Here is a 13,882-nt window from a genome sequence, read left to right as displayed (position 1 = left end):
CATGTAATATATACAAAACAATTGTATTGCAAGATGGAGTGTGAGTTTAAAAAATAAAATCAAATGAAATAAAATTAACATTTTAAATACAACTAAAATTTCACATATTTTCCTTATATCCGCGTTAACACGCGGACCTAATCTAGTGTAATATAAAAATATACTATACAAAATTTTGAAATTTTTAGGACAAAAATTATTTTTAAAATCTTTAGGACAAAAAATTATATAAAAGAGGGTATTTTGTAATCCACTTCTTTTGATATGGGGAGATTCGTTGAGCATCCATGTACTCTTTCAATCGACACTATTCTGTCTGTATCTAGCCAACCACATATACCTTTACAATAGAGAGCTTCCATATGTTTCTTTTTAAAAACAAATGTGATATAATATAATTAAGCATATATATATATATATATGCATAAAAGATGAACAAGAATGGTCGTCATGTTACTTAATGTCATGAACGACCCTGAATAATCCGTTGGTTCATTGAAGAAATGATACTTGACAGTATATGAGGTGTAAAGTACTTAGTTATATATTGACCTAGAAAAATCTTTTTTCTTTTTTAGTTTGATTTATGTTTTGATTATAATTGAAATTTATACATTTTAGCTATACATGATCCTAGCTTGACTTTTTGGTTTTCAGGGTTACCACACTAAGGTTCATATCACTTTGTTATATACTTATATGACATTACATGTGGTCGTATCGACGTTGAGACTTAACACCACACCTTTCTTAGAAACTTTTTTTTTTTTTTTTTTAACAAAGTCTTAGAATAAATCTCATTGGAACGAAATCATGAAAGAATGTGGTGTTAATGGCCTGATTCAAATTGTTTGTTCAGCCTATCTCCCAATGGGTGATCGGGCTAGTTAGTTAACTGGGCCTATGGGCCTAAATCCATCCGTATATATTTCTAAGAAATGTGTTAAATGTATAACGTGCGCCGTTGTGAGGCAATGCAAGTGGTTGATTTTTTTCACGCAGCTTCCTTATCTGACCGTCCATAAGAATGATTATCACTACGACGTGGCGGAATCACAGCTGTTCAATTTTATCATGCAGTGCACAGTGTAAACAAATTCAGTTGCGGAACCCAAATGTTCAATTAAACGAAATTTGAAGAATGCTTTTCAATTCCGAAACCCGCCATTAAAAGAGACCTTGAACCCTCAGAAGCAAATCCCAGCGAATATTTTTCAAATTTCGAATTTCAAAACCTCTCTCTCTATCTCTCTCTTACTCTCTCGTTTCAAGCTTAGAGAATCCTAGTGCGAGAAAATGTTGGCTGCTCTTAAGTAAGTGATCTCTCTTCTCTCCCTCTCTCTCTCTCTCTCTCTCTCTACTACGATTCTTCTTCTACTTCTCCGTTCATCATTTAGGTTCTCCGTTCATCGTGTATCTGCTTCCCTTCTTCTCGTGTTGTTTAATTTTTTTTTTCCGATGATGATTCATAGAGCTGAAGAAGCGAGCCAGATGCAGCTCGTTGAGCGTGAAGAAATCGATGAAGACGACGATCTGTTTGAAGTGATTGACAAATGTAAGATTCTAAACTCGTTTTACGCTTTTCGGATCTTAGGTTTCTGCTTGGTTTCTAGCTAATTTCTTCAAATTTCGTTTCGAATCTTCATCATCTGTTTTTGGGAGTCGTCTCTCTGTGTTTTCATCTCTTCTAATTTTGCGCAATTTGTTTATCTAAAAACTTCGCTGCTGGTGAAATCGCTGGGTCTTTTGAAATCGGATCTCGAATCGTTCATCTATACCTCTGTTAGATTTCGAATTTAAGATACATATTGATTTCTGAGCATGGATTCTCCTTGATAGCGATTAGGTTATGGTTAAGTGTTAAATCTACACCTATTTCGTCTACTGTTTGTGAAATTCGAGTGTAGTTCGATTTCTGTATCTGGCTCAAATCTGTAGCTGATTTTGACATCGTACCTTCTATTTTTTGCTTGTGCACAGTGATCGCTCAAGGTATCAACGCTGGGGATGTGAAGAAACTACAAGATGCTGGGATCCATACCTGCAATGGTCTCATGATGCATACCAAGAAGGTATAAACCAGCTTGTTAAGCATCACTCGTTGGTTATATAGACTATGTGAATGTTGGTTGCATGAGTTTATTGTTTAAACCTTCTGATTGACACAGAACCTCACTGGAATCAAAGGTTTATCAGAGGCCAAAGTTGAAAAAATCTGTGAAGCTGCTGAGAAAGTTGTGGTTAGTTTAAACGTTTCCCATCTGTTGTTTCTATATCTATGTAATGTAACTTCCTGCAATTGCTTCATTTTAATTGTCAAAACGTTTCTCCTTCAGAACTTTGGATATATGACTGGAAGTGATGCTCTTCTAAAGGTTAGACTCGTTGATTTTACTGAGGTCTAGAAGTCTGTCTTGCATCTAAGTCTTGTTGCTTGATCCCACTAACAGAACCATAAAATTCCAATGGCTTATTCAACATTTCGTATATTAGCTATTGAAACCTTCAAGTTGTTTTTTGTTTATAGAGAAAATCAGTTGTGAAAATCACTACAGGGTGCCAAGCTCTCGATGATCTCTTAGGAGGTATACTAAGTTTTGCTTTAACTGGTTGCCATCTTGAGCACTAAGAGTTCTGATTTAACTGTTTCACAATGCTTTGGTAGGTGGAATTGAAACCTCAGCCATCACAGAGGCTTTTGGGGAATTCAGGTGAGAAGCAATTGATCCCAGCTCTAGAATTTTCCTGTCGATTAGTTTGTATTCTTATAGAGTTTAACTTTATTTCAGGTCTGGGAAAACTCAGTTAGCACATACCCTTTGTGTCACTACGCAGGTTTGTTTGTTTGTTTTCTACTGTCTCAATATGAATTAACTTGTATGGTGTCTTGATCACCTCACCTCTCAAATGCATGAGATGAGATTTTACTTTCTTTCAGCATTAAGCCACTGAGATTCTATCTCTCTCTCTGCCATTGGTATATTCAGTTTAGTATCTATGTTATGCAGCTACCTACAAACATGAAAGGAGGAAATGGTAGAGTGGCTTACATTGACACTGAGGGAACCTTGTATCCTTAATATCTTATAGCAAATCTTCTGACAAGATCTTGTAGAATCATTTGAAGCTTTCTAGTCCATGATTTTTCCTTAACCATTAAATTTTGTAGCCGCCCTGATAGGATTGTCCCAATTGCTGAAAGATTTGGAATGGATCCAGGTGCAGTGCTTGACAATGTAAGCATTATTAAGCTCACATCTTTACTTACTCTCAGCCTCAGGAACTGCAATTGACATTCAGAATCTTAATGTAACAGATCATTTATGCTCGTGCTTATACATATGAGCATCAGTACAACTTGCTTCTTGGCCTTGCTGCAAAAATGTCTGAGGAACCATTTAGGATTCTGGTAAGCAAACACATCTGTTTATCTTAGTTTAGTTATCCATCCGTCAAAAATCAACACGAATATGAACTAATTTAGCTGAGTTTACCATGTTTTCCAGATTGTTGACTCAGTCATTGCTTTATTCCGAGTCGATTTCACTGGAAGAGGAGAACTCGCAGACCGCCAGGTTAACTTTGCCTCCCACACATTACTACAGCTTAAAAGCATTGACACAATCTGGCTTTGCTCAATAAGTAATTTATCTATGTTGCAGCAAAAACTAGCTCAGATGCTTTCCAGGCTAATCAAAATCGCAGAGGAATTCAACGTTGCTATCTACATGACCAACCAAGGTTTACTTTACACTAGTGTGATATAATGTCATATAGCATTGATTCTTTTGGTATCTTGGTTGCACTAACTTGACAAGGATCACTGTTTAATTTGGTGGTTGCAGTCATAGCCGACCCAGGCGGTGGGATGTTCATATCAGATCCAAAGAAGCCAGCAGGTGGACATGTTCTAGCTCACGCAGCCACAATCAGGCTCTCGTTCAGGAAAGGCAAAGGAGAGCAACGTGTCTGCAAAGTCTTCGATGCTCCTAATCTCCCTGAAGCTGAAGCCATATCCTTTTTTTACCAAATCCACACACAGACACACTTGTTTTGATTTTGATTACTCATCCATAATGAAATGACTTATATTTGTTTTCCTTAACAGAAGAAATCACATTTTCCAGATTACTTCGGGAGGCATTGCAGATGCGAAGGATTAGAGCGAGCGAGCTCTTTCATGCCTTAATTACCAGCGAGCTTTTTCATGCCATAATTACCAAATCATGACTGTTATTTAACTTTGCTGCTTGTTTCTATTATGCGTAATTAAGCCCCAAACGATTTATACAAAGGGAATTTATTTTACTCGTGACTGATAGATATATGCATCGAATCAGAATATTAATAGAGTTATTTTTATTCTTAGCTTCTTCTTGTTACCAAATAAGACGATTATTATAGCGTAGTACAAAATCAATCTGTGTATCTGATAAAAGCTGCAAACAAAACAACTATGGTTTGTTTGTAATCATCAAAGTTGTTTTAGGAGTTTGCTTTAATTATTTTATCAATAATTACTAACAAAATTTAAAACTGCTGCAGAACAATAAGAGTACCATTAGTCCTTAAAGAGTGGCTCCAGTGAGCAATATCATGAAAAGAGTTAGAGTGATTAAATCTCAAATATGTGGAACACAGACAAAAGAGTCCAATACAGATTAAAAAAAAAAAAAAAAAAACCAGATTATATATTGATATAAATAATACTAAACAAATAAACATTAAAATCAAGAAGAGTATACATAAAAATAAATTAAGCTCAGCTCTGTAAAAAAAAAAAAAAAAAAAAAAAGAAAAAAAAAAAAAAAAAAAAAAAAAATCTGATAACTTCGTTATCTCCTTTTTGATAACCTCGTTATCTCCTTTTTGATTTATCTCCTTTTTTTTCATAAGCTTTTCAAGAGAGATAAGTTCTAGCATGTTTCGATTATATTGACAGTAGTTTTCTAAACTGCTTTGTCTTTTCCTTTTGAATCGTGGAGGTTGCTTGATTTCCACTAAACTTGGGACATAATTAGGACACACGAATGGCATACATCTTTTGTAGCAAGTTACTCTTCCGAGATCAACGTATGCAATGTGTCCAGCCTCTCCAATGACGAAAAACATGTCGGGCTTCGACGCTAAATCAAAAATTATGGCGACTTTGTTCACCTCGTCAATGAAGAAACTCCCTTTACAAATACCAATATGGCGGCAGTTTCCCACATCCAAAGCCAAGAAGTTGCTCCACGACACCTCTTCGGCCTCAATCTTAGTCGTAATCCATACCTCAACAAGACCATTCTGATATAGTAAAGCAGCAAGCTTCTCTTCTCTAACACAAGATAGTGCCGTCATAAAATTCCTAGCTGGGGGTAATTGATGAAGATGTATTGGATGGCTGAAGTAGTATCTGTGTGATTCAAGACGTGATACAGGATTGTTGTTGTTTTATGTGCGTGAGAAGTTTCTAGAAGGTCTGAGAAGACAATAGTGAAGGACGGTTTGAGGATGAATTGAAAAGGAAAACTACTATTTATTGGGTTGATTAAATTGGAGTTTTACATGGAAAAGGAAAATAGCAAAAAGAAAAAAAAAAATCTTATGGAATTTGGAAATCTTCTCCTATGGTGATTAGGAAGTCTTTGATGGATATATAAGGAGGTGTTGGGCACGTCCCAGAGAGGTAAGAGAGCTGAAGCATAAAGGTTATAACCCTAGAGAGCTTTCTGTTGGTGTGCGGCTTAGTTTCGCGGTTTGGTGCTTGTGTTGTTCAAGCTTCTTTGTTCGTCGGTGTGACGTGTGTGTGAAGGTTGCTCAAGAGAATTGAAGATTGAAGTCTAGGCTCAGGGGGAGTTTAGCCCAAGGTTAGGTTATCTTGGTTTGAATCTAGGCTCGGTGTGAGTTTAGTTAAGGGTAGAGATTTATCCTTAAGATTTCATGTTATAGAATGGAGCGGTGAATCAAGAGGGTTGTGCTTGATTTACGCGTTTGCGAATAGGTTGTATTTGCTTTCTTGTTCTAGTGGAATCGAAATCTGGACATGGTCCCGGGGAATCGAAATCTGGACAAAGTTCTTGTGTTCTTTACTTTCTGCACTTTATTATTGCCTCATCCGCATTTACAAGTGGTATCAGAGCGGGTTCTCGATAGAGATTCAGTCTAGTTTCGGGTAGATCAAGGGTGAGGGTAGTCGAGGATGTAAGGCAAAGCTTTGAATCAGTTGTGATGAATTCATACAGAGAAGGCACGTCTATGTCAAGACCACCGTTGCTTGATTCAACGAATTACGGATATTGGAAGGTTCGTATGCAAGTGTTTATTAGTAACCTTGATGAAGATTGTTGGAATTCGATTGAGCTTGGTTGGGAGCCCCTAAATTCGTGGATGATAAAGGAGTTGAGTGTCTTAAGCCAAGAGATAAGTGGACTACTGCAGAGAAAAAACTATCAAGTTGTAATTCTACAGCCAAGACTGCGATTTACAATGCTATTGATTATAACCACTTCAAGTTGATTTCTCAATGTGTATCAACTCAAAAAGCGTGGAAGTCATTGGAGAATATGTTTGAGGGTACTTCAAGTGTTAAGAGAACAAAGCTGAATATGTTGGCATCACAATTTGAGAATCTAAGGATGGAAGAAAAAAAACTGTGGCTGAGTTCAGTGCTAAGTTATGTAATAGATCTAATGAAGCTTTTTCTCTTGGAAAGCAGTACAAAGACAAAAAGCTTGTGAAGAAGCTGAAGCGATCGTTGCCTGCAAAATTTGAGTCAAAAATTTCTGCAGTTGAAGAATCTCATAATTTAGATGAGATGGCTTTTGATGAGTTTGTTGGGATTCTTAAAGCTTTCGAATTAAGCAAAGCATATGAAGCTGAAGGAGTTAAGAAGAAAGATGATGAAGTTACGGAAGCAATAAAGAAGGAAGTTGACATTGGAGTAGCTCTTAAGGTATCATCTTGTGAAGATTCAATGGCTATGTTATCAAGACAATTTGCTAAATTTCTGAAGCGTAAGGACGAAGAGAAGAAAAGTAGAATGGGTGAAGAGATGACGACTTCATCAAAGAATGTTCAATGTTTTGAATGCAAAGGATATGGTCATGTATGGTCTGATTGTGCCAATCTACAAAAGCACAAGAAGAAGGCTATGAAGGTTGTTACTAGTGATTCTGAAATTGATTCAGATGAAGAAGAAGAACTGAAGAATTTTGTGGCGTTTACAACTTTTGAAGATAGTTCTGAATCAGTGTCTGCAACTACTTCTGAATCTGCAGCAAAACCTGCAACTGCATCTGAAGATGAATCTGATAGTGATAGTGATGCAGAGGATATGAGTTATGAGGAACTTGGAAAGAGTTATAAGAAGTTGTATGCACATTGGCTTAAGGTAGGTAATGATAATTCAGTTTTGGTTCAGGAGAAGCTTGAGTTAGAGGCTAAAGTCGTTGAAGCAGAGAAACATGCAACAGAAAAAGAGGAAGAAGCATTACAAGCTAAAGTGCGACTTGAAGAAACTCAAAAGAATTTGAGGATGCTTAATAATGGTACAGATAAGTTGGATCATATTCTGAATATTGGCAAGACAGATAAGTGTGGCCTTGGCTATGAAGGGAAAGTTTCAAAATCGGATACGGTGTTTGTTTCAAGTGAAAAGATCACGTCTGCTTCAAAGCGTACTTCAAAGACTGCTTTAGAGACTGTATTTGTGAAAGGATGTGGTACAAAAATCTCCGAATTGCAGAGTGCACCTAGACAAGTATTTCAACCTGTTTGCCATCATTGTGGTGTTGTTGGGCATATTAGGCCAAGATGTTTTAGATTGTTGAGAGAGAGGAGCCGAATGGAGAATGCTTATGATGTAAGGTTTCAAGGTCCTACATGTTATCATTGTGGAGTTCAAGGACATATTAAGAGGAATCGTTTCAGATTCATTCAAGGAGTCAATAATGGAGGTCTAAGGCGCAACAAGATTTGTGTTAGAAAAGATGAGTTCTATGGAGGTGGTGTACTAGGCTATCAACCGCGTATTGCAAAGCGGGGAGAATTTTCCAGTTAGTTTTGACCATGTTGTGACTCATTCATGGGGAGAATGAAGATGTGGCTGGTGATGTTGTTTAAGTGTTTGAACTGATGAGTTCACAAGCATAGTTAAAAAGGGGGAGAATGAAGTTGTATTGGATGGCTGAAGTAGTGTCTGTGTGATTCAAGACGTGATACAGGATTGTTGTTGTTTTATGTGCGTGAGAAGTTTCTAGAAGGTCTGAGAAGACAATATTGAAGGACGGTTTGAGGATGAATTGAAAAGGAAAACTACTATTTATTGGGTTGATTAAATTGGAGTTTTACATGGAAAAGGAAAATAGCAAAAAGGAAAAAAAAAATTTCTTATGGAATTTGGAAATCTTCTCCTATGGTGATTAGGAAGTCTTTGATGGGTATATAAGGAGGTGTTGGGCACGTCCCAGAGAGGTAAGAGAGCTGAAGCATAAAGGTTATAACCCTAGAGAGCTTTCTGTTGGTGTGCGGCTTAGTTTCGCGGTTTGGTGCTTGTGTTGTTCAAGCTTCTTTGTTCGTCGGTGTGACGTGTGTGTGAAGGTTGCTCAAGAGAGTTGAAGATTGAAGTCTAGGCTCAGGGGGAGTTTAGCCCAAGGTTAGGTTATCTTGGTTTGAATCTAGGCTCGGTGTGAGTTTAGTTAAGGGTAGAGATTTATCCTTAAGATTTCATGTTATAGAACGGAGCGGTGAATCAAGAGGGTTGTGCTTGATTTACGCGTTTGCGAATAAGTTGTATTTGCTTTCTTGTTTTAGTGGAATCGAAATCTGGACGTGGTCCCAGGGAGTAGGAAAAACCGACCCTCGTTAACAAAGTTCCCTTGTTCTTTACTTTCTGCACTTTATTATTGCCTCATCCGCATTTACAATTGATTCCTATCATGAAACGATAGAAGCAAAAGGGGGCCAAATTTCTCAGTTGTAAAATCAAAACAAATGATGTGAATAACGAAAAGGTGGAATGAGTTCCTTTATGTAGCAAGCCACTAAGTGTTTCCCTTGAGAGAAACACTAAGGTCATCAAAATTTATCTCCCAGTGTGGGGTGACCTCTAGAGTTGTCCATAAACCAGAGTCAAAATCGTAGATTTCATACCAAAAAAACTGATCGTAAACATAATCTATAAACCTCAAGAATTTAAAAGATTTATTCCTATTATTCTCGTAGTATCCGAGAGCATAACTGAACCTGCCTGTCCTTGTGCGCGGTAAGAAAACCTAGGTTGGATACACCTTGTTTGCCCACAATACGGATTCCAAACCATAATCTTAGTAGCATCGTATTTCAAGATGCATAACAATAAACCCTCGCAATGAAACACTTGAGATATCATGAATTGTTCTGAATTTTCTGAATCCTTGTCTAGGCAAATACGTTTGCCTTTAAACTCTATATGTGGATCTCCTCCATTCAAGAAAAAGCTGATTAAAAAAATATTGTTGTCTTTCAGCACGATCATCTCTGACTCCCCTTCTTCCCTAGCTTCGTTACGGATCTTGAAGCTCATACTTTTGATTAAAGTTTGCCACTCTTTACAGGTTGATCGCACTGCTCCCATATATTTCGATGGAATTTTTGAGAAAATTTTCCTCTCTAACAGATCTTTTGGAAGATGGGAGATCGTCAACTTCGTCATTGTTTCAAACCCTTTTCTCTCCCTCTCTAATCTCTCTCACGGTCGCGGCTCTGAAAATAAAAATACCCTAAATTAATTAGAAAAAGAAGTAGGTTTTTACGTTTTGTTTTAGTTAAAAAAAAATGGAAATATTTCTATGATGAATCAGTATGTTAAATGTTAATTAAACAGTTGAGCAAGTCAGTCCAGGGCAAACCGTTGGAGCTGACTTCTTGACCAAGGAAATATAGTTTGAAGCTTGGCTTTTCACTTAAAGGGTTTCTAACAATGGAATCACTTTTACCTTTCTTTTTTTTTTTTCCACCACAAAACTCATCACCAATTTATAAATTTAGCTTTATATTTTTCACAAGGTGTCAGGTGAGATCATTCAGGATTCCTATCTTCATTAAGTTTACTTTGATACATGTTAAGAAGAAAATGGCCACTAAAACTTATTGGTTCTTGATTATCTTAAAACTATGATAAAATGACCACTAATTTTTTAAATAATTAGTAAAAATCATATCTAATTATTATTTTGTTGATTAATTTAATGAAAATAGAATCGTGATTTACTTTGATCCAAGAGGAAAATGAACACTAAAACAAAACTCATTGTTTCTTGATTAGCTTTTATTTATTCTTTTAAATGTATGATAAAATTATCATTAATTTTTTTAATAATTAGTAAAACTTATATCTAATTACATTACTTACTTTATTTATATTTTATACTATTATGATTTCATATCTTCATTATTTTCATTCATAACATTTCTTATAAATAAATTTAATTTTATTAGTTTGATATGTTTTAAAAAATTTAATGAAAAATTAATATAATTTATAAAATAATAATAATTAATAAATATATTAACATTGCATTGATGGGATACCCAATAATAGGTATTTTTACCATTGCAGATGATATTTATTAGTAATGAGATTATTTATTAAAATTACACTAAATATATTAATATTAAATTACTAATGTGAGGTGCTTTCATTCACCGCCCTTATTTCTTTATTTTAATTTAACTTTTGCCATTTTCTTCTATTGGTGAAATAATTTTGCTTTTACTTTTTTGTTAAAAATAAAATAATTACTATAAATAAGTTGCTAACCCTAATTCTCCTCTCTGTTTTTAACGATTCGTTAATTCTCGTCAAGCATCGTCTCAAACCCTCTCAATCAAGGTAATATACTAATATCATTCGTCTTCATCTTTCCTATTAGATTCTTCATCGTCTGTTCTTCTTCATCGTTGACGTTACCTCTACACTAATATATCTCCATCGTATCGATCTGAAGTTTTTTTTTTTTTTTTCCTCCCATGTAACAGGTTCTTGTTTCTAAGGAAGATGGCGACGACTTCTCGTTTTTTCGTTAAGGTATGAACCTTTCTTTACTTATCAAAATCTTTCTTTATAACTCTCCTCTGCTTTGATTCAGTTTCTAAATAAATTTTCTTGCTTTACAATTCGTTTACACTTTTACAGGGTGAAAGTGATGAAGATGAGGGTGATTTTGAACAAGAGGTTCAGGCCGGTAACAACCTTCGTTACCTTGCAGACTGTGATGACTCTGAGTTTTATGACACGGATACTAAACGTGTGATAAAGCCAACAGACGATAAACGTTTTGAGGAGATGACCAACACCGTAGGGATGATGGAGCATTATATGAACATCAATCATTGGGTTTGCGTGCCAGAAACGTTTGAGAGACTCAACAAACAGGTTGAGAAGGTCATGAAGGTTACGAACGCTGTGAAGGCTCCGAGATTGTATATCAAAGCCCTTGTGATGATGGAAGATTTCTTTAATAAACAAGGACTTGAGGAGGATGATTACAAGAATACAAAGAAGAAGATGAGTGTTAGTAACTCCAAGGCTTTGAACTCAATGAGACATAAGTTGAAGAAGAACAATGTGCAGTACCAAGAAGATATCAGAAGGTTTAGGATGTTTCAAGAAACGGAAGACGGTTATGAGTATGAAGATGAGGTGGAGGAACAACGTGATGATAATGTTTCTTGGGAGACGTTGTTTGGTTTAGAACATGAGGCGATAACTTGGAACATGGTCAACAAGAAGTTCAAAGAAACTGTGGCGGCTCGTTGGAGCAAAAGAAGAAGAGCTAGACTTGAACTCAAAACTGGTAAGACCCATGCACAGAGGCTTGTGTACTTGACAAAGATCGCCAAGACTCCTGCGCAGAAACTTGAAATCTTGTTTAGCGTTATGTCAGCAGCGTTTGATGTGAGTCCAGGTGGTCTCAACGGATACATGCCTATCAATGTCTGGAAGGAATGTGTGGTTAACATGTTTGCCATACTTGACATTCTTGTCAAGTACAATAACATTGTTGTGGATGACACGGTTGAACCTAATGAGAATGAAACTTCAAAGCCAGTAGACTATGGTGGAACTATTCGAGTCAGGGCAAATTTGGTTGCATTCTTAGAGAGGATTGAGACCGAGTTTTTCAAGAGTTTTCAGTGCATTGATCCTCACACTAACGAGTATGTTGAGAGATTGAAGGATGAGCCTATGTTCTTGGTCCTTGCTCAGAACATCCAAGACTACTTGGACCGAATAGGTGATTACAAAGCTGCTTCAAAGGTAGCCTTAAGACTAGTTGAGTCAATATACTACAAGTCGCAAGAAGTCTTTGACGCTATGAGGGAATTGGCTGATGAAGAAATTGACGAAGCCGAAGAGGAAAGTGCAACTCATCCTCCATACATTATTGTTCCCGAGATTGTTCCCCGTAAGCCTACCTTTGCAGAGAGCAGCAGAGCAATGATGGATACTCTTGTGTCCTTTATCTACAGTAATGGAGAAGAAAGGACCAAAGCCAGGGCAATGCTATGTGATATCTATCAACATGCTTTGAATGACAATTTTGTGACTGCTAGAGACTTGTTGCTGATGAGTCATCTCCAAGACAACATTCATTACATGGACATCTCAACACAGATTCTCTTTAACAGGACAATGGCACAACTTGGTCTTTGCGCCTTCCGTGTTGGAATGATAACTGAGTCACATAGCTGTCTCTCTGAGCTTTACTCTGGTCATAGAGTGAGGGAGTTGCTTGGCCAAGGTGTCTCACAAAGTCGAGAACAAAACAAGACACCAGAGCAGGTGCTTATAGAGAGGAGAAGACAAATGCCGTACCACATGCACATAAACCTCGAGCTATTGGAGGCTGTTCATCTCACCTGCGCCATGCTAATTGAAGTCCCAAACATGGCAGAAAACACGCATGATGCTAACCACAGATTGTTTAGCAAGAACATTCATTTCCTGCTTAAGAAAAGTGAGAAGCAAGCGTTCACTCCACCGCCTGTAACTATACGTGACCATGTCATTGCAGCCACAAGAGCCCTGACCAAAGGGGGATTCCAAGAGGCGTTTGAAGTTTTGAACTCTCTTGATGTCTGGAGAGTGTTCAAGAACCGTGACAGCATCCTCGATATGGTGAAAGCTAGGATCATTGAAGTGGCTCTAAGGAGTTACCTGTTCACATACTCGAGCTCCTCCTACAAGTCTTTAAGTCTTGATGAGCTGGCCGAAATATTTGACATCTCTGAGTCACAGGTCCATAAGATTGTGAACAAGATGATGATCCACGAGGAGCTTCATGCAAGATGGGACCAGCCAACTCAATGCATCGTCTTCAATGGAGTGCAACACAACAGATTACAGTCCTTGGCTTTTCAGTTAACCGATAAAGTCTTGATTCTAGCAGAAAGCAACGAAAGTGAATTAGCGTCTAGAACTAGTGGTGATATGAGCTCAAGGAAAAGGGACAAGATTCAGGACTATGCAGCAGCAAAATCAGAAAACATAGGTATGCAAATGGATGGCTCAAGCCGTATGGTGAGTCTTAACCAAGGTCTTCTTGCGTAAAGAGGATGAGGAGAGAGATCTGCAGGCAGTTTTGACCTTAGGCTCTACTAAGACCTTTAACTTTTTAGGAATTTTGCTTTCTTGGAAAGTTTAACTAGTTTAATTTTTGCGTCACTCCTATTGAATAGAAGAAAGATTTGGTTTGTTTCATCACATTGGTTTCTCATGTGCTTGCAGGTCTAGTTTTTGTGAGGTCTTATACTCTCTATTCTTTGTTTGCTTAGTTTCTTCGTCCCTTGTTGAAATGTGTTATTGGTCTAAACCCATTGAATAAGTTTGAAGTCAATTTGGTTAGAGCCTTTAGAA

General features: G+C 37.0%; 3 protein-coding genes across 3 annotated transcripts; all 3 read left to right on the top strand.

Moving 5' to 3' along the window:
• Window positions 1–1,039: 1,039 nt before the first annotated feature.
• Window positions 1,040–4,368, top strand: LOC104766184 (meiotic recombination protein DMC1 homolog). The gene is made up of 15 exons (XM_010490019.3): window positions 1,040–1,313; window positions 1,473–1,555; window positions 1,981–2,072; window positions 2,169–2,240; window positions 2,337–2,375; window positions 2,528–2,585; window positions 2,666–2,711; window positions 2,790–2,835; window positions 3,009–3,070; window positions 3,170–3,236; window positions 3,317–3,409; window positions 3,507–3,575; window positions 3,663–3,741; window positions 3,846–4,012; window positions 4,119–4,368. The coding sequence occupies exons 1-15, from the start codon at window positions 1,297–1,299 to the stop codon at window positions 4,161–4,163; spliced, it is 1,035 nt and encodes a 344-aa protein (XP_010488321.2). The 5' UTR covers window positions 1,040–1,296; the 3' UTR covers window positions 4,164–4,368.
• Window positions 4,369–6,213: 1,845 nt separating this feature from the next.
• LOC147920455 (uncharacterized) lies at window positions 6,214–8,044 on the top strand. The gene is made up of 3 exons (XM_087501079.1): window positions 6,214–6,288; window positions 6,701–6,889; window positions 6,998–8,044. The coding sequence occupies exons 1-3, from the start codon at window positions 6,214–6,216 to the stop codon at window positions 8,042–8,044; spliced, it is 1,311 nt and encodes a 436-aa protein (XP_087357205.1).
• Window positions 8,045–10,714: 2,670 nt separating this feature from the next.
• LOC104706687 (eukaryotic translation initiation factor 3 subunit C-like) lies at window positions 10,715–13,862 on the top strand. The gene is made up of 3 exons (XM_087502617.1): window positions 10,715–10,855; window positions 11,002–11,050; window positions 11,159–13,862. The coding sequence occupies exons 2-3, from the start codon at window positions 11,021–11,023 to the stop codon at window positions 13,574–13,576; spliced, it is 2,448 nt and encodes an 815-aa protein (XP_087358743.1). The 5' UTR covers window positions 10,715–10,855; window positions 11,002–11,020; the 3' UTR covers window positions 13,577–13,862.
• The last annotated feature ends 20 nt before the right edge of the window (window positions 13,863–13,882 follow it).

This window comes from Camelina sativa, chromosome 19, assembly GCF_030686135.1.
Source record: "Camelina sativa cultivar CO46 ecotype springtype chromosome 19, ASM3068613v1".
Classification (NCBI taxonomy): Eukaryota; Viridiplantae; Streptophyta; class Magnoliopsida; order Brassicales; family Brassicaceae; genus Camelina; species Camelina sativa.
Note: the sequence above shows the minus strand (reverse complement) of the source record. Positions and strands in the feature narration are given on the sequence as shown.

Coding starts and splice junctions, on each gene's coding strand:
- LOC104766184 (XM_010490019.3), top strand. Junction 3,410..3,506: donor AGGAACCATTTAGGATTCTG/GTAAGCAAACAC, acceptor CATGTTTTCCAG/ATTGTTGACTCAGTCATTGC. Junction 3,576..3,662: donor GAGAACTCGCAGACCGCCAG/GTTAACTTTGCC, acceptor TCTATGTTGCAG/CAAAAACTAGCTCAGATGCT.
- LOC147920455 (XM_087501079.1), top strand. CDS start 6,214: ATGAATTCATACAGAGAAGGCACGTCTATGTCAAGACCACCGTTGCTT. Junction 6,289..6,700: donor CGAATTACGGATATTGGAAG/GTTCGTATGCAA, acceptor CTTGGAAAGCAG/TACAAAGACAAAAAGCTTGT. Junction 6,890..6,997: donor TTAAGAAGAAAGATGATGAA/GTTACGGAAGCA, acceptor AAATTTCTGAAG/CGTAAGGACGAAGAGAAGAA.
- LOC104706687 (XM_087502617.1), top strand. CDS start 11,021: ATGGCGACGACTTCTCGTTTTTTCGTTAAG. Junction 11,051..11,158: donor CTTCTCGTTTTTTCGTTAAG/GTATGAACCTTT, acceptor ACACTTTTACAG/GGTGAAAGTGATGAAGATGA.